The sequence below is a fragment of the Argiope bruennichi genome, chromosome 5 (genome assembly GCF_947563725.1).
Source record: "Argiope bruennichi chromosome 5, qqArgBrue1.1, whole genome shotgun sequence".
Lineage (NCBI taxonomy): Eukaryota > Metazoa > Arthropoda > Arachnida > Araneae > Araneidae > Argiope > Argiope bruennichi.
In genome coordinates, this window is record NC_079155.1 from 98,248,856 (window position 1) to 98,270,629 (window position 21,774).

At 28.3% G+C, this 21,774-nt stretch overlaps 1 protein-coding gene across 2 annotated transcripts in view; it reads left to right on the top strand.

The window, feature by feature from the left end:
• Window positions 1-21,774, top strand: part of LOC129969385 (SCY1-like protein 2) — a 488,897-nt gene that overhangs the window by 404,891 nt on the left and 62,232 nt on the right. For both annotated transcript variants that reach the window (XM_056083944.1, XM_056083946.1), the window contains exons 11-12: window positions 6,321-6,434; window positions 16,959-17,091. In XM_056083944.1, the coding sequence (XP_055939919.1) occupies window positions 6,321-6,434; window positions 16,959-17,091 (247 nt within the window). The remainder of the gene's footprint in view (window positions 1-6,320; window positions 6,435-16,958; window positions 17,092-21,774) is intronic.

Consider the following 21,774-nt stretch of genomic DNA (forward strand, 5'->3'; position numbering starts at 1 on the left):
CATAAACTTATATAAGACATTAAATGTTTGGTAGGTTTGGAACAAAATCAAATATACATCTATGATTTTGATTATGGATCCTATGCCGAATTCCATTCCTGTAACTCTGCGTTTTTGATTTATCATGTTCACAAGCATGTGGGCAAATCTACAGAATTTTTTTTCCATGGATTCCATCAGATTTAAGTATAAGCCTACAAATTGGTTTAAAAGCTACATAAATCTTCAACTTTCTCTATCTCAATATAATTTTAAGATATCGTATTCACATACAGATAAACATAATACCAAACATGTACTTTTCGGACTTCGGGAAGTCTGAACGAACAGATTCATAAAAATATTAAAATTGAGTGTAAATAAGAATCCCGACATTGTACTTAATAGTACAGAAAAATATACATTTTTTGAGTCGCTTTTCCGACCGACTGCCAAAATTTAATATAAGACAATAATTTTAATAAAAGTATCTCATACTAAATTTCATTTATTTAAGTGACTTCATTAATAAGTTATTTCATTTGAGGTTTTACTATTATATGCATATGGAAGTACAGACAGACAGACGGTTAATCCTTTGATTTATTTGGTCAAAACTTTCATTCGAATCTATATTTTAGATTTAAATTTGCACACTGAAATTCAGCTTATTATGCTTTGTAGGTAACGTGTTTACTTGTAATCAAACAACCAAGCAGACAGACTTTTTGCCTAAGAATTTCATTCAAAATTTAATAAAAATCTACAGATTTGGTTTACACATATAACTCATCCGTCTAGATTTAATCTATAATCTAATCTCATCCGTCTAGATCTAATTTATAATGTCAAAAATTTAAGATGTTGTGCTCGCTGACACAAATCCAAAAATGTGCTTTGGGGAAGTCTAAAGTTGTAGATTCGTCAGAATCTTTAAACTGAACTTTTTTATCATTACAATATTTTCCCTTTGTGTATTTCATATATGATGAAATTAAAAATTACGAAATCACAATTATGTAAGCATAAACTTTATGTAATTACACATTAATTTATTATACATCAACATTTTTTTCCTAAATTTGATTTCAAAGGTTGTGTTGTCACAGAACATCATATAATGTACGTTTGTATAAGTACAGTTACACTTGTAATATGATTGTTATATCATATGAATTCATTTCATTAGACCAGGGAAATTAAAAAATCACAACTGTGTAACTACACTTAAATAAGATCAAAGTTGGTTATTACATCATAAAATTATACTTAAAAAGGCTCTTTATGATGTGATGTCACACTTTATAGTAAAAGTATATTAAGTATTCATTTGTGATTATAATGAACTGGTGCTATTTGAGGGGAAGGGTTTTTAAAGTACAACTGTATAAGTCTGGATTTCAAGAATATCAGACATTAGTTTACTGTATTATTAAAAATGTGTGCAAAATCATTTTCTAGTAATGTGCAAAGATGGAATTGCTGCTCAAAAAAATCCACCAACTTATTTCAATAATTTACTAAACTTTTCAATTTTGAATTAAAATAAATACTTAAATAAAAGTTAAGAGCTATATAATATAAAAATTTAAAATATCACTTTATATCAAACATTTCTAAAAGCTTTTTTACACTAATTAGAAGAAAATGTTTTCTTAACTATTTTCAATCATTTACAAGCATTAAACTTATTAACTGTGCATTCATCAAAGGCAAGACTAATAGTTTCGAATCCTCTAATGCTCAAGTAACTATTAGTGCATGCCTTTCACGCAAACTAGCACTAACAATCTTTATCCTTTCAAAGGAACATTAAAATTGAATTTTAATTACTTAAGTCCTAACATCTCCACGAAGCACTACTAGCTCCTGCTCTTTGGGCTCTTTTCTACAATATCAATCAACAATTTACTTGGTAAACAACTTCGAAGTTCCATAAAAGCTTTTACAGAGCGGTCGGTCTAGCTGTAGCGACATGTTTTGATAGTAATCAGTTGTTTACTCTGTAATGAAATAATCTTTGAATTTTCTTCCACATTAAAGGGATAATATTAGCTTTTAAGTTCACCAAAATGGAAATTAAAGAAGTCTTGATGCCATTGAAGGTGTAGGTTGAAATGTAAATGGAGCATACCTTATCAAAGTATTCTGAAATTCAACTACAATTTATTCATTAATGATAAGTTTCTCTAATCAAGTTGTAGAAATTATGTTAGAAGGATTAAAATAATAGTAAAATCTTTTTTGATTAACTCTAGTTTAAAAACAACAATCTATATCAATGAATGTAAGAAGACAATCTATAAAGCAATAAATAATGTATATCAATCAATATAAGAAGACAATGTATAAAGTAATAGATAATGGATATCAATCAATGTACGAAAACAATATATAAAGCAATAGATAATGATATCAATCAATGTAAGAAAACAATATATAAAGCAATAGATAATGATATTAATCAATGTAAGCAGACAATCTATAAAGAAATAGATAATGATATCAATCAATGTAAGAAGACAATCTATAAATCAATAGATATTGTATATCACTCAATGTAGGAAGACAATCTATAAATCAATAAATAATGTATATCAATTAATGCAAGAAGGCAATCTATAAATCAATAAATTATGTATATCAGCCAATGAAAGAAAAACTAGATCGATCTCTCTCACTCTCTCTCTCTCTCACACATACACACACAAACAATGTTGCAATTTCATGAATGGTTTCACCTATGTTACCTTACATATTAGTTACCTTACATTATACCTTACATTTTGATGTGTTCCATCAGTACATCATGTATTTTTATAAGGTTTTTCCGCTTGGATCTATTGAATGAGATTTTATTTGACATAAGTTTATTTATGAGTTTACAATCGAATTACTAGTTTTTAAATATTCTATTAAATATTAAAGAAAATTGAAATATAAAGGATTTTTCTTATGCACATGCAGAATAAATAGAGAAATATAATATACAATAATAAATGAGTTCGTTTTTTGTATTATTATAGAGCTTGCCAACAGAATTATTGTGCTAAATTCAAATAAATAACTTTAATTAATGTTTATCATACTAATAGACGAAGTATTTTTTTCTTTAAATTTTGATAAATATTACAATTATGTTGATTTAATAACCTTACACCTGTTTTATTTTTTTAATTGCATATTGCGTTTTGGGGTAAAACAACTTCAATTTCTCGAAATTATTATCTGCTCGATAATAATTTCGATATAAAGACGTAGGAAAAGTTTTGCCGCTGCGGAAATACAATTTGTTTTTCCTTCCAAAGATAAATGATATTTAAAATCATCATTAACAAAATACCCACAAATAGACTAGATATATGTGAATACATTATATCTAGTTTCACAGCATATATGCAAGTTAATTAAAGACTTGCATAAAAAGTGGATTTTAAGCACTGGGTTCAATACCTCACTTTCATTAAATTAGTCTTATCTTGCATTAAGTACTGTATTTTTCGTAATGGCATTCGCTCCAAAATAATAAGGAATTATCATTCTAATAACAATCGAACATAACAGTTATGATATTTTAACATAACTGTTTATTGTTTACTGTAGAAACTCAAACACTAGTGACAGTTTAAAAAAATAAAAATTGTGTTTCTCTATCCATGAGCCATTCTTATCCTATACTACATAAATGTAGATTATTTACTATAAAATATTCTGCCTTAACTTAGAGCTTTTTGACAAAGACGCTTCTTTTTCATTTAAGTGCGAAACAATGGAATTTGCCAAGCGATATTCAGAAATAAAGAAGCGTTTCTTACGTTGACCGATTCAATAATATTTAAAAATGTTTAACTGCGCTATGAAGCTGATGTCTTGAGACCATTTTATATTGCTCTGATTTTAAGTTTTAATGTAATAAATATAAATCTTCGCGCGATCTAGTGAATTGTTCAAGTCTATTTGCATGTATTTTGGTAATATGCTGCTTTCCTAGAAAAACTAATAAAGTACAAGATTAGATAAGTTAGGATAAATTAGATTTTTTTGTCAATTTTAAATTAACGCAACAGATTTGCAAAGAAGCTCTAACTAAATAATAAAAATGACACCTCATTTGCCACTGTCCAAACATTCACAACACACTAATGGAAATTATGGATCTAATGTCTGACAGATCCATGGACACGACGTTCTTTTACCATTACTAGAACGAATTTTCAAACTTCTTACATCGAATTTCATTTAAATAATAAATTAATTTAGTTAACTTACCGTTTACGAAATGACAAAGTAAGCTTTGGAAATAAATTAGAACCTCAGAAATAGCTCGTAATTCAGATATGTTATTGATCAGATAACGAGGATGGCATTCGATCTGACACCTTCCTCTCCAAACTTAGATGCCATATCAAGTTGCTACAAAAGTTGATCTAATTTTCACCGAATGTATACATCTATATGATAAGATAATGTTTGATAGAATTAGGCCCCATACATTAAATTTTGCAATCATAAATTTGAGATTTTACATTAAATCCAAGCAGGGAAAAGCGTGCGAAGTAAATATTGAAATATGCTAATAGTATGGCATAAAAAGGGTAAATAACTTTTACTGAAACAATTCTTTCCCGGGTATAAAATTTTTATTAGAAAATCAAGATCGCAGAAAAATTAAATCCTCAATTATTTTATTTTAATATCTAAACTAGATTTTCTCTGATAAGTAATACCCTGATACTCCAAACCTCGCATTAGTTAAATATTTGCACAGAAAAAAAATGCAAAATTACTTTTGAATTTACTGTAGGTTTCCAGTCACTTTTACAACAATTCTGTCTGGAAACTTAAATAAAAAAAATAGTGATTAAAATCTGACTGACAGCAGAGGCCTTGTTATTGAAAAATTCCTCATGGTTGCTGAGATGGCAAAAAAAAGTAGCGAGAGAGTTCCTAGAAATAAAACATTTCCAAAAAGAAATGAATTAAAGTTGACTCAGAGAAGCAATACTTTCTTTTGTGAAATATCGAAAAAACCACAGTTGATTCTCGCAACTTAGTTCTCCGAAATGAAAAAGAAAATGAAACAAGCCAGAAAAATCTCTTTCAACGGACGGAAGAAAATTACAAGTAAAGGAATTAAGGTAGCGAAAAAATTTCCCTCTGATCTAGATTCTTTTACTTTATCACGGGAGACAAAGACAACTGACTTTGATATAGGTCTATAAATGTATTGCTAAGGTCATTCATTTGATCTGAAAGTTCAATTTCTTACAGACTTTATAGGAAATTGAAATAAATCGTCCTTACTCAAATGTTTGACAATATCTATTTCAGATCTTTTCTGAATCCCATTAATCTTAAAGCAATCGGGCGAATTCAATAAAGAAATCATATACTGAGTTGAGACTGGAGGTTTTATTAAGTCAAAAATTGAATCACAGTTCCGAAAATAGAATGCAAGAGGCTTAAAATTTGATTCAATTGAATTTTTATATATGAATGTACCCACAACTAGAATGGTTCTAGTTGTATTCCTAAGAATTAATCTATTGAATTTAAACCTTTCAATACTGAAACGCCCAAAAAGCCCGTTCAATAAAAATACGGCTATTGCTGAATATCCCGAAAATATTTCCCTTTTTCCTTAAATGTGATCGATTGAACGTTCAAGGTGTCTGTTCTTTAGAGTGACTTATTGAGAAGGAAAGAAGAGATGAACTCGTTTCCTTGTACAAATCTCCTTAATACTCATTTAAAGAGTAGTCTTCTTTTGTATATCAATCCTTTGAGAATACTAGCTGCCCTTAAGGATTTGAAGGAATTAGAGGAGATTTCTAATCTTTGAAAGAGGAACTCGGGTATTTCAATATTCTAATTCACGACCCTACCAAAGCTACCAAGAATCAGAGGATTAAGTTATATTGTCTTCAAAATAACCGAGAGGATATTGACAGACTTGACTTTAAAAAATTTTTCCTTCCTAAAATTTTTCTTTGCATCTTAACAATTTTCCATTCATATTTTTTCATTCTAAAAACATTCATATAGTCAAAATCTCTTTTAAAGTTATCAATTTATAGTCTTTAAAGTCTTTCTAAAAAAAGCAAAGCACATGAACGTTTTCTATTTTGATGAGATTTCATCATAATCTTAGGGATATAATTTGATTGCTTGACGATCACAGACCGCTGAATACTAAAAATCTACACCACTTGCCAATTCTAAACATTTATTTTTTCTTAGACTCATTTATAAACCTGTTTTCTTTCGAATCGCTGGTTAAAATTTTTATTTACACTGTTTTCAGATAAGATATTAATTAATGGTTGTTCATTTATTTTCAGTGTGCTGCTCTGCATGCGGTTGCTCAGACAGCTGACTATTTAGAAGAAACTGCTGTTCGCAAAATGGTGCTTCCCAGGACCAAACAAGTTTTTGAAAACAATAATGGACTCAAGGTATTTATGCAATAAGCCCTATGAAAATTTTATTTAAAGTATTTTTTTTAATCAAATCTTCTTGAATGTTTGATCATTGCAAAAAAACGTACAATTTATTCATCTGATTTTCTATAAATCAAAAAACAGACATTAATTTCATATATACAAAAAAAGTTTCTTCTTCTCAGGTATGCACATTGGGCTTTTTATATCTGTTGAAAATAAACAATACAAAAATCATGCAGAATTAAAATTGTACAAAAATTGGTGCTGATATTCAGAATACGCTTATTAAGGAATATATATATTACCCTACGAGTACCAAGAAACAGCCACAGATTTTATTTCTCTATATATGTTTGCTACTTATAATATTTATATCATCTAGGAAAAAAATACACAATACTTGAAAAAATGAAAATTTTTAGGAGAATTTCAAGCATAGTTGTTAGAACTTCAGTAAGAATACAGTATTTCAATTTCAGAGAATAAATCAAGTGACTTCTCCCATAGATGTATGTTTATAAAACTTAATTTAAGGAGAGTAAGAAAAGTAATATTTCAAACCGAACCTGAGGAGGAAGGACTTGCATCAGAATAGGGTAGGTGTGCTCTAGATCAACAAATAACGCCAAGTATTCAATCAAGATACAAAAATATATTAAGCTTCTTATCAAAAACCATGCCAACAATATAATCTTGTATATTAAGCCCCGAAGTATTCAAAAACACAATTGAAAATAGTTATAATGCTTTAGCTCCGTTTTCTTTATAAAATATTTTATTTCTTTCATTGCAGTTTTAATGCTAATTAAATTGCTCATAATATTGCAGAAATTTTATCCTACATTGAATAATAAATGTTGATAGTCCATCATAATTTTTATCCATATTCTGCCATAAATATTACAGCTACTTACGAAGGTCAAAAGACCCTATCTTAATTTAAATAATACTTAACCCGAGTAATATTTTCCAAGATATAGAAGATCTCACGAAACTGGTGAACTGGAAGAAAATACCCACCATCAAAATGCATTTCGAAAGCATTGTTTTGTCATTTCCAATAGTTTTCTAATTACTGAAGTTTTCTGAAACTGAATCGCCTTTTGTCGGTGACATTTGTTAATTGTCATTCGACTAATTCATTCATTTTCTGCAAAAATAGCTTAAATAGTCGTCATACCTGGGTGCCTATTCCATTTTAAGATATATCATTCTTTTTTTGTTGTTGTTTTTTTTCTTTTTGCCGCATTAGGAAGAGATGAACTCAATGAAAAAAATCCAATATTTCAGTCACCATTTTATTAATAGTTCTTCTCAAAATCAATAAGTTGACTTGTGCTTAAATGAAATTCGAAACTTTTCAATAGATCTAATAGATATGATATTCTTGTCCAATGTAAAAAAAAACCCACACAAAATTTTAAAAAATGAAAAAGAAAAAAAGCACACTAAAATATTTGTATGGCAATAATAACTTGAATTTCCGATTGGAGATGATGTTCTTTGCGGTTCTTGATGACGATGTTTTTGATGATCTAAAAGTCGTTATTCCGCATGAAAATAATTTCCGACAGAAAGGATTAAAAATCACAATTAAAAAAAATCAAAAATATGAATATCATCTATGGTTTCATATTAAAAAAATAATGAATCACACTTAAAAACAGTGGTGTTGTTTGATAGTCATGTGATTGCAACTAACGCCCTGCACTAATTCAGCCTGAAATCCATTGCGCATTCTTCAGGAAAAAAAGAAAGAGCTATCGCACAATAAAGATATACGTCATACGCTGTTAGTTATCATGCTGCATAATGTTTATTGGCTCTGTTTAAATACACACTAAGCAGATTTAGGAATTTAAGGGTATGGACTTAATGTCACTCAAGCACTGCTTGGAATGAAAGGGTGAATAATTTCACAAATTCGATAGCGCAGTCGTATCCATACATTGAATGCATTACTATCGAAGATTTAATCTTATTATCAAAAGATGCATCAAAATATGCATGAAATTTATCAAAATAGCCAGTACCAGGAAGCTCTGGGCGATATTCTATCTATTCCCTTACCATATAGCTTAAAAATAAAGGATGTAATAACAGCAAACCTTATTGCCCGGATGATCATCGACCTATCTCTACTGAATTCTTTATAAAATCCCGATTGGATTTTATAATGGATTACCCCTCATGTAACCAAGAAAATGACATTAAATATATTCTATCTATACATTCCCTTGCCATATAGCTTAAAAATAAAAGATGTAATAAAAGCAAGCCTCATTACCCGGATTATCATCGACCTTTCTCTATTGAATACTTTATAAAAATCCCGATTAGACTTTATAATAGATTGCCTCTCATGTAACCAAGAAAATGACATTAAATATATTCTCGTGCACGCTTTGAAATATTCAACTCAAAGAACATACCTCTGAAGCAAACTCACTTTTGATCTCCAACAAATTTCATCTGTTACTATTTTGATTAAAAAAACAGTTTTCATAAACACTTTCTTCAAATTAGAGGATGACAGTTTTTTTCTGCTAAAAATCGTAATTCCTTCAATTCAATAATAATAAAAATACAAATTTAAGCATTTATAATTCATTTATTCATCACGTATAGAAATATTCACTTCAAAGAATTTCATCACATTCACATTACTTCATTTTTCAAAATTAATTTATCCATTTTCATTGGTAAAAAATTAATATCACAATATTTTTTCCGATTCGAAGTTAGATAAAAAATATTTTAAGAATAAATTTAAACAGTAATATTTGTCATAAGTAATCCATTTCACATGCTAAATAATATCTACTGACTGTATATAATGTGAATTAAAGTAATGTTTGCTGAGATACACATTACGTAGAATTACGAATTTGAGAATTGCCAATTCATTTATTCTTCGCGTACAGAAATATTCCCATCAAAGAATACATTTTAATCTTCAAAAATAGTTTATCCATTATTATTTTTAAAAAAGCAATATCACAATATTTTTCTGATTCGAAGTTATTTAAAAACATTTTAAGGATAAATTTAAAAATTCATTTTATATTTTTTTTTTCTTAAATGCGTTTCCAACATGCTACCTCAGAAGATTTTGCCATCAATTTTGAAGTCACCTTTTGGCAACAGAGATCAACAAAATGTTTTTTTTTTTCTCTTCCTTTCATGGCAATGTAAACAGCAGGATATATTAATTTTTTATGGATTTTTTTTTATTTCTTTGGTATTTCTTAGCAGCATGGTGCTTGCTTTTATTAAATCTAACGGGCGGCTCCTTTTTTTTGGGGGGGGGGATATTCATTTATTTGCTCATCCATAATTCATTTTTTGATTTCAAAAAAATTTGACACCGTTCTTTTGATCGATTATTCAGTAAAATAGATTAAAATGTGTCATTTTGATTTAAGAACTCAAGTCTTCATTTATAAGTTGTTTTAAATAAACATTTTTGTTTACAGTTCCATTACATAAAATAAAAGAAGGCAACTCGTTTTTAACGCTTCGTCAATTTCAAACGATAAAAATATTAAAATACAAAAACGGAGAAACGAATTGTTTATTTAATTACTTATTTCTGGAATATGAAACTAGATAATCGTGTTACAGTTTTTAAAGCTTAGAAATCACTGTCATTTATTCTTATTTAAAAGCCGGGGCAAATGTAAAACATTTTTCAAATTCTAATTTAAAAATAAATATTTATGATTAATTATTTCATATTAAACTTATGTTTGAAATGTCTTTTGCAACCTTAAATGTTCAAAAGATATTCAAAATGTAAAACAGTGTTGTTTTATTATTTCAAGCTTTTATTAACAGGCAAAATCAATTACTGGTAATTACCTTTTAAATATAAAATGTTCTGTACCTTTATTCATACATTCTGTAAAAGCAATTTTAATTGATATTAAAAAGAAGAAAAAAGAAAAAAAATATTTTAGCATTCTGTCAATATAAAATTCTATAACGTTATCCATTTAAAGTTCTTAATGTTATGCATATCATATTTTAACTCTTTTGTATATAAAATTCTATAACATTATCCGTTTAAAGTTCTTAACGTTATGTATATCATATTTTAACTTTTTTGTATATAAAATATACAAAGAGAAAGTAATTACTTTTAGAACTAAATTTTGACGATTCCTCACTTTTCAGATATCCTCGAGACCAAAAAACACATTTTTGGACTTTGTCTGTCCATTTGTGAACACGATAACTCAAAAACTCTGTGAGTTAAATAGAATTTCATGTATAGGCTAAACACCAAATTTATAGATTTGGACGTCCTCCATTCAGAATAAATCTATCTGTCCTGCTGTTGAATTCAAGAGAACTCTATTATTACAAAACGTTAAAAACTAGATACGTAAAATGTGTACACGTTGATACGTGTACAAATACGTACGTAATACGTTGATTTTGTATCTAAATCCTTACGTCAATATAAAAGAGATTCTTATCAAATTTTGAATCAAATCTGTCAAAATGTTTACTCTCTGTTGGTCTGTATACTATGTCAATCATGTACATACAGTGACTGAAATAAATAAATTTTGTACTTGATCTTGTAACTACAATTGGAAATGTGTGTGAAATGTTGGTTAAAATCCATCAGGAAAAAAAGCATCCAAACCCTAGTCAATTTTCGAGTACCTGTATCAAGCGAAGGAAACGGATTAATTGCCAAAGACACCACGTCAGGTTCAATAAAAATACTAAATTTGCCTAATATTTCGAAACTATTTTTCGCCAGTGGCATACCAAGCAATCGTGGACTTATACAAAATGCACAATTTCCTTTGTGAAAAGAGGCATATTACCGTTATTAGAGAGCATGAGACAGCTTTGGGAGTATCATTCTCTCTGATCTTTAGCTATAGTTTTAACACTGTAACTATATATATATATATATATATATATATATATATATATATATATATATATATATATATATATATATAATTATTTGGGGAGCTATTGCATTATTATTGTAAATTTTTTAAGAAAAATTCTAATTTTCAAGTGAAAATAATAATTTAATTCCTGTTAAACAATCAAAATATAGGATACAGCAAATACGTATGTTTAAAACATTTGTCATACACATAGAACGATCTAAAATCTTAAAATATTTTAGTATGTTTTATTCAATTCTTACTAAAAAAAAAAGAAACTCTTTAAAGAAAGCAATGGATTTTGGTGAAATATATTTCATTGCATGAGAATGCTATAATAAGATTGTTAAGATAATGTCAGAACAATTTTTCAAAAATTACGAAACATATTGTAAACGTCCATTGCACACATAAAAGGAAAAAACTTATTATGTAATTTTTCTTCAGAATGAAAAAAAATTCTGATTGGATGTAAAAAAAAATTTCCCTTACTGTTTCATGAATACAAATTATAAAAAAAAAATATTTTTAGAGTCAGAATTATTTGTTTAAGAAAAAGAGGAAAACAATGGTTCATACTGAAAACTAACACTGAGGAATCTATAAACAATTGCGATTATCATAATGTTTTTAGATAAGACGATATGCATGAAAATCTCCTGAGAAATATTAAATATGCGAGGGGCAGACATAGACTTATAGTTGCAGTTCATAATTTAATTTAAGTACAAAGAAATAAAAGCATATTATTTCTGATTACTTCAATGTCACTACTAAGTTTGTAAAGTCACCGAGTTCGCTTGTAGTGGGTGTATGGTGTGAAGACAATCACAATAACGAACGACGACGAACACGACGTTTATTTAAACATGGAGACATAGACGACAATACAAAGACAACAGATATACACAGTCGAGACGAACACAAGCAAACATAAGCAGCACACTACAGTAAACAGTAGCCCACAAGTAGTAATCAGTAGCAATAACGACCACAGCACACAAAACGGTCAGACAGAATTCAGCAGGAGAGGGAATCTTCGTTCACCCTTCGGTCTCTCCAAACGGCTGTAATTCTCTACTGTCTCCTCGCTTTAACTGCCTTCAACTGCCGACACATTGTGGACTCGGCTCACAGCTCAGTTCAACAATAGCTTGAGCTCCACACAACGCTGGCACTTCGTCAGACTATTCCGCCGTTGCTTCGTTATCTTTTCGACGACTCGTTTCACTACTCCAACTACGATTTTCACCCTGCAGCTTGAGATTGCCGGCCTTTTATAGTTCCCCGGAGATGGGCCGAGAAGATTCTGGAACAATCATGCGTATCTCTAATCCTTGTTGGATGTATTAGTAAAATTCTCCAAGTTTCCCGTAATATCTATTTTGTCGCTAAAGTCGCCAAATGGTCGCCCAAATTTGTCGCCACGCTCTGATATCACTGAAGCGGCACCCGAACAGCACCCAACAGTGGGTGCTGATCGTAAAATGGTCTTTTCAGTGATTTAACTAACCGTGCTGGGAAGCAACATTACAGGTTTCTAACAATATAAAGTTACTGGAAGCAAAAAAAAACTAATGAAATATAATTTAATTAATCATTTAAGAGGCAATTTTTATAATCGAGCGCTATCATCAAAAATGTATAACTCCACAAAATTTCTGTATTCTAGAGCTTGAGTTATTAAATAATAACCCAAATTTTATCTCTACCGTAGGAAAAATAAATCAAAAATACTACGGAGTGTTAAGAAAACAATCCAACAACTCTTTCACACATCTTTCAGACTAAATATATTTTGAAGTTTCTCCTCTTCAGATAAGAATATTTCAAAATAATTGTGAATTAGATGTTACCATTAATTTTTACACATACAATCAAATTAAAATTTTAAAGACAAAGACTATAATTATATTGATATTCAATGCCTTTAAATTTCTAACTTTCTTTCTCTCTGTAGCTTATTATCTTCCCTAAATTCTAACATCCTATATTAAAATTATCTGTCTTTTCAAAACATCATTTCAAAATTACAAAACTTAAAAGATATTAGGAATATGTTTATAGAAATTTTCTAAGAGTTCTTAGTAAAATAATACTGGTGTCTAAATTCAATCTTTATAATTTTTTACATAGTTGGAGTCTCCACTCCAATTTCAGATTAAAGGGATCAATTTCCAAAGAACTCTTTGCTATTCGACTTCTTTAGAAATTATATTTTCCAATTTAAATTCGATATTTCACATCATTGAAGTATTTAGTATTAGATGTATCCATTGAATCCACTGAACAGCAAGCAAATAAAAATTTGTAGATATAAATTTTTCTATTTCAAGATGAAATACTTGATACACTGCAACAGATGAGACAGATAATTTAGAATTTTCAAACGCGGCTTCAAAACTGGACGTCTACTGAGGTCTACTCCTGAAAATTTACAGGTCAATGTATTTGTCTGATTGTAAGACGAAAATTCATTGTAACATTTGTTTATTTCATGCATTTCTGATTATTTAATTGTCACTTAGAATCCGAATTCTTTCATGTCACATACTCTAATTTTAATATTAAGAGATTCTTCTTATAAATAAGTTCTAACCATTCTATCCAAATATAATAAATATTAATTTATGTGTTAACAATGTTGCATTAAAGAAAGATTTATCGTCTTCTCGTTAAGTAATTTGAACCTTATTGTTTAAGAGCATCAATCATCTTTAAAAGATTGCATAGACATTCTAAATTGTTAAACATTAACAAGAGAATGTTTAAGAAATGTTAAAGAGAAACTAAACATTAAAATTCTCTTTGAATCATTCGAATTAACATTTTTTTTCAAATTTTTCAATTTAAGAAAAAGAGAATTCAAAAGCTTTACTTGGTTTACAATTTTGTTTAACATTCTTTTAAAATATCCAGTACCATGTAAATACAATAATATTTTATCATGATCAAATACAAAACAAGAATAAGCAGAAAAGTTGTAGTTAAGAAAATGTGGCATTCATGCATTTATACAAAATTTATAACAAGTGGCATAACTACATATTTCGTTAAAAATATTTCATTTACCTATTTAAAGAAGATATAAATAGATCACTTCATCTTATCAAGAAGCAAAGAAATGCCACAGATCTTACTTTATAATCTAAATAAACATTACATGCTGACGTTCATTTGCATTACTTTGGAAAGAACATATGTTCCTTCCAAGCTTAATGTTTGTCTCCAAAAACAACTATATTAAGCCAATTCACGGTCGTTATCGTGATATTTTTTCTGTCAGACATAGCATATTAATTATCTGCCATCTTTGGTCTTGCATATCAAAGTCACATTTGGATATTTAAAAATCCATGTATCAAGATATTTTATTATTACTTTTTCCACTTGAATATGATGTAGAATCTTATCATATAAAACGCATATTAAGTTTTTATTCATAAAATTATTTTTATTATTTATTTTTTTAATTTTCTATTTCTTTTCATCTTCACTTATAAAAATCTTATTTGTGAAGAAAGGATGTCCAAGCGTCTAACATGTACCGATTTTATTGTGAACGACATTTTGATCGAATGTCCAGCTTTTAATTCCCAACATGATCACTTTCTCCTTTCACTGTCTGTATTCTTGCATGGTGTGGTGGGTGGCAGGAAATAATACCTTAATATTTTTAATTTCTTTAAAGTTACTCGTCTTTTTTTTTACTCCCAATTACTCCCCAGCCTGTAGCACAATATTGTGTAATATTATTCAATATATTGAATATATTATGGAATATATCAATATATTGAATAGTACTGAATATATTGCATAATATATTGTATTCAATATTAAACAATATCATACAGTATTTAGAATACTGTTTTATATCAAAATATTGTACAGTATCTGTGTGCTACTAGGGCTTGTACTTGATGCATCCAATTGTTTTACTTAAATACTGTTTTCTCCAATTGCATTCCTTCGATTTCTAATTTCAAATTTTGTGCCAGAAATCAACTTCTATTACTAGTGATCGCATATTTGTGTCTATATTTTATATTTTCTTTACTAAGCCGCTAGATCTACTTTATTTTTAACCATATATAGGGTACAGTTGAACCAAAGATGGTGCTTGTGCCAATAAAACCCAAACCTCATCTTTCAAGCCATATATTATTCATTTTATTCAAGTAGCTAAGTAATTATATGTTTGATTAATTCAGTAACAATGATGCGTAGATAATTTCCAACTAATTACTTCAAAATCCTTCCGAAGGTATTACAAATGGGAAATTAATTGCTCATTAAAGGACATCTTTTAGTTTTCGTCATCTTAATACTGATCCGAGTTTAATCAAGCATTAATACATAATATCCAATTAATTACTTACTAATTTCGGCAGGATATTAGAAAGCTGGTTATCAAATTATTAATAACAATTAATATTTTAATGCAGATAGAGCATAACTTAATTAGAGTTATAAAAATCCAAACTTTAATGTAATTATTATGAGGGAACCATGTTCTTATTCTGTAAATATTATGTAATTTCTGTAATAAATATATCAATTTAGGTTATTAAAATTTTGTTTTGAAACATTTGGAATAATAATTTATCTTCTTTCAAAATATTTATCATCTTCAGCTAACTATCCAAACCGTTGTTTTAATACTAGGCTGCATACGATTGCCAATTCTATCATTTATTTTTAACTTAAAGAAAAAAGTGCAATAAATTACAGATTCAGGTACTGCAACGGTATTGTATGTATGCAGTAAGAACACTTACATTGCTCGATGTACGTGGTAGGTATACGAACAAGCTCTATAAAAAAAATATGATGCATTATTCCACAAGAAAGCGCGAAGCAAGGATAGTAAAATACAAACTAAACTTACCCAAGACTGCACTTATAGAAATCCACAACAAATAGGCAAACTGTAAATCCTTAATTGAATCATTAATTAAGAGCACAGCACAATATCGCTCAGAAAACAATGAAATAACTCACTCCAAAGTGAGAATTCGCCTCATTCTCCTGACTCACTTTTACTGTACTTCAAAGGGTCTCCAACAAAGCTAAGAATCTTTAAGAAAAATAACCTGATTTCGAGTCCTAATAGAGATACTGACTTAATTCCTCTGTTTTCAAGAACCTTCATTTTTTGTCGCCAAGTTTTTGGGGTTAAGACCGAGAATCTTTCAATCGTCTTCATTCAGGAATCTTTGAATTGTCTTCATTTTTATTTCATTTCCAAATTTCTAAATTTTCTTACATTATATAACTGTAAAAAAAGAACATTACAGTGTCATACAATATTATATAGAGGATAAAACAATAAGTGAATGAAAATTTTTACATTTTTAATAGTAATTAGATGGGTTAGATTTGCTAGGGGAGTGATATTCTATTGGCTTAGAATTAGAATGCCTCTGTTGCATACACAAATGAAATAAAAATTATTCCAACATAGCTTCTATGCTGTACAACGTGTTAAAGCTCATTTTTACAATCCCTTTATCAAAAGTTCATTTATTCTTGTTTCAGCAACTCTTCTTTTACAAATTTGCTTATCCATTAAAACACTAAAAGTGCCAGCAACTCAAAATGCTTTTCTTTTTGTTATTAGGTTCAAGCCAATGCATTGACTTGCATCGAGAAGATCATAGACAAATTAGAAAAAACAGATATCCTCGACGAAGTAATGCCCATGCTCAGCAAAGCTAAAATAAATGACCCGGCAATTTTGATGCCGGTTGTAAGTAAGTAAATTTAAGAGATACTATCTTTGAAGTAAGATTTTCATCAGTGTATCTGAAAAACTTATTTTCTTTTACTAAATTATAGATGAAGAAATAGATGGTAATTATCAGCCTTAACCAGCTTATAAATGAATATATATTTACTATCTATTCTATATTACCTCTCTGTTTTTTTAGACTTTTAACTTGACATATTTCAATAATAAATAAAGCGAATTACTCTTAATTTAATATTTTGTCGCAAATAGCATCATTTATACGACAAAAAAATAGTGGTAGTGGCAAATGCGACAGGTTTTTGTTAAAAATGTGGTGAAATTTAGTTTTATTTCTTTTTAGACAACACTGACATTTTTCACGATAGCTTTAATACTTTCATAATTTCTAGATTTATAATGTGCTGAAATATTAGTTACTATATTGTAACAAGAAATGTTTTGTTAAAAAAATATTTAATGACAATGTTTATAAAACTTTATATGCTTCTTTGTTATATGTGTAAGTATATATCTATATTAATACACCGAAAATAAATATCTACATTAATATTTGTACACTTCATCTATAAAATCCTTGTAGGTGAAGCCTATAAATTTTTATCGGCTTTCAGAAATGTTTCATTTTGAAGAATGGCCCCATTTCAGACTTCTCTGAGTCAGAAAAAAACATTTTTGTAATAATATATATATATATATATATATATATATATATATATATATATATATATATATATATATATATATATATCGGTCTCTGAATACAATTACTCAAAAACATATTAAACTACTGTGATGAAATTTAGATTATAGGCAACGTTTCAAATTTTCAGAATTCTATTAAAATGTCTACATATTCTACAGATGGGAGGTCCGGATGTAGATATGTACGTTTATTTTCAAAGCAGTTATATATGGGATAACTATCAATGTATAAAGTTTATATAGATTAAATCTGGTATACAAATTTATAATCACAGTTGTAAGTTGTGTATTATTAAATTTGAATTAAATTTGTCAAAATAAGAAGATTGGTTGGTATTTTTATTCAAATGTATTTGTACGCCATAATTCACAGATGCAATAACTTGGTATTCGCTTATAGCCAAACTTGGGTCAAATTTTGGACTTAATCGGTAAAAGTCTTCAATATATATTCACTTTCCTTCATTAAGCAAAACACCAAACCAGCCACTTTGTGCACTAGTCGTGTAATTTTTAAAAGCGGAAAACTTATGCTTACAAATAATCATGATCTTCGAGGGCTTGAAGTAATTCTCTTTCTCATCCAACCTCCATATAAACTATACTTTTCGACATAATGTCTTCCTTTATTTGAGCATTAGACTCGTGACACAAGTTTTTAGTGTTTTTTTCAAAGAAATTTTATCTAATGTCATTTGTGCGAGCAGTGATCTCAGAATTTGTCGCGGTTCAGTCGAAGTTTTCAATAGATGGCAGGACACATATGTGTCCTTGTTCCAGGAATATTATTGTTTTGCATAAAAAATATAGTTCATGCGGTTCATGCATGATAACCTATTTGATTTGGAAAAGGGTTACACTGAGATCTTCCATATTTGAACGTTCTTTTTTTCATGTTGCACCATTTCGAATAGCCTGACATGACATTATATTTTCACTGTACACTTAATGCAACTGCTTACAAATCTCAGTGTATTTACACCTTTCCGCCCTCAAAAAAACCAATTACTTCACGCATTCCAATTTGGAAATCACTTGCACTTGCGCAGTTGTAACTAGTTATCAAACAAACCAAAATTATTACGTCATACAATACAGATAAATGTCAAATTGATGCCACAAAATTTTGTCAAAATAGCCTTTCAATAAAATCTTCAAAAAGGAGTGTAATTAATTTGTGTGATTTGCGTACAAAAGTATTACTTTTATTCTTTTATTAGACTAATTATTATCTTAACTATTATTGAATTTTACTTTGCCCTGAATAAATGTACAATTTAGTTGAAAATAGAATATTTTCACTTATTTATTCTCTAAAAGGCTTGCGTCCTTCTTTAATATTCAATTACAATTTTAGAGAATCAATGTTTTTATCATTTCACTAGAAAATTCTTAAAAACTCAATTAATATTTTCAAGATCATGATAAAATCTCTAGCATAAAATTACCATCTAAATATAGAATATCTTGCATCATTCTTAAAACCTATTGTTCGACAGAAAAACGGTTATGAGAATTAAAGTAAGAGGATTGCAACATTTCCGCGAAACCAATTACGGCAAATTGATTGTTAGGTTCGATACTTTCCGTAAATAGCAATCAGCAATCTAATCTTAGAAGTTAACTTTTTTACAGCATAATTAAAAATGCAGCACTCATAATTACTTCGGCCGTCATGTACTTGGAAAAGCGTATCTATCAGTCAAAAGAGCCCATTACTAAAACTATAAACGTCGAGTCTTCCAATTAAGTCTTTGGGATGGAGATTCATTTGCCATTTCTGCATTAATGGGCTTGTATTCCTTTTTAAAATATATCATTAAAACTGAAACTATGTAGAAAACAAGCACTGAAGCATCTTTTGAAGAGTATTAATCGAATAGAAAGTTCTTGTTTTTATTTTATTAATGAAAAATAAACATTAAATAGTGAGAAAAAAATCTTTTTTCATTGCTACTGGAAATTTTATCGCATTTTTTTCTTGTGAATTAATAAATATCAATCTATTATATAATCATTTTTTGTAGATTCATTAAAATGCATCATGGGTAAAAATTTATTTTAAATTCTTCTATATAATCGTTATATGTTATATTATCAATTAAAGACATTTTTTTAGGATTGTATTTTTCATAGTAATAGAAAAACAAAATATTTTTGATTTATGAAATAGGTTGCTTATTTTTTTGAGAGCAAGAAATAAAGCAAAAGTTATGGGGCATAAAACAAAGATAATATATCAATAAAGAAAAATCAACAGAAGTTTGACTTTCATAAGATTTGCAAAAATTGAGAGATAGAGTATTGGTATAACGTATATATAAATAAAAAATAATTTATCTATTAGAATGAATTGTTCATCAAATGAAGAAAATAATACATTTTTAAAGAATTTAATCTTCAGTCAGATTTATTATTTTGTTTTTGGTTCTTAGTGTTATCCATTTTCCTGGAATACAGCGATTGTGGTTAGGTTAAGTTACCACATCATTTCCGTTTGTTTCACCTGAATGCTGAAAGCGTATAAATACTATTTATTCTTCATTGATATTTTCAAATATAAATTAGACATATTATCTCTAATTTATGTTTATGTCATCTTTATCAAGATAATATTTCATAAACAGTACAACATCACACATCTAATGTGCAATACGCGTTTAATTGTTCCATACGAGACATTCTGTGTATACAGCTTTGTGCATGTATTTCATGGTAACAAAGACAATTCAATTCAATATGGATTATGGAATGAATATTCGATAGATTATAATCGTATATATTCATATTCAATATTATTATATCGATATAATAATTCGCTTTATTCATTACTATTTCATTATTATGTCTTACTACTTACAACGATTATTATTGGCCTCTCATTTGTTCTTAAAGAACTGAAATATTTTATGTATTGTGTGTGTGTATAATATGTTATCATTAAAGTATAAAGATCATTATTTCATAAAATATCATCAATTATTTTAATAAATAACTCGGAGTTCTATTTTATTATACACTTTAACAATTACATTTGTATCTGTACAATGTACAATCTGTACAATGTTTTATTGATGTTTACAAATATATCACAATAATTTTGTTTAAGTCTTGGAGTTGTCATCTAAGTTATGAAGATTTTAAAAATTCGGATATCCGAAACTGCTTCTATTCATCATATGACATTTAATCATTTACCTCAGCTTTGAAAGCTTCTTTCACGCTGATTAATTGGCCTATAATTTTCTGCTTCAGTTTTAAATGCATATATTAAGTTAATATTTCATATATTAAGCTAAAGCTTCATTTCAAATGTCCAGCTTATAAAAAAGCATTTCATTTCTTATGAAAAAAGAAACATCCTGTCTTAAATAAAGTTCTTTCAGAAAACTTCAAAATATTTATCCATAACACTTGCCATTTAGTTTCTGTTTATTACCAATGAATTAGTTTCTGGGTAATAAACTCCTTCATCGAAATTTTGAGGAAAAGCGAAAAAAAAAATACTGATTACGGAATTAAAAATAACGAATTCCCATTATCTTACAATTTCTTCTGGATTTTTTGAAAAGAAAAATTCAATTCAGGAGAGAATGTAAGAAAGACTGAAAAAATAATTTGGAAATCTATATGTAATTGGATTCAAATTGCTCATTGGTCAGTGCCTACTCAGATAGAATCCATTGCAAGTAAGAATGACTTATTTCTTTTTATTACTTTCTTTTTATAATAAACTTCAGAAAAAAAGGATAATCAATCAGTTTTAACAAACCTAAAAGGCTTCCTATGATTAAAGATGTAGGTTCTTAATACATTTTCTCGAAAATACTTTAATTTTCTTAAGGTGAATCATTCTTTTTTTTTAATACTTAAACGTTTTTTTACTAAGAAGGAATTGCAATAGAAGTGGAAGAACCTCGGAAAGCAATTAAATGATTGAAATTATTTCTTTTCTCGGGATATATTTCCTTCAGTTAAAGGA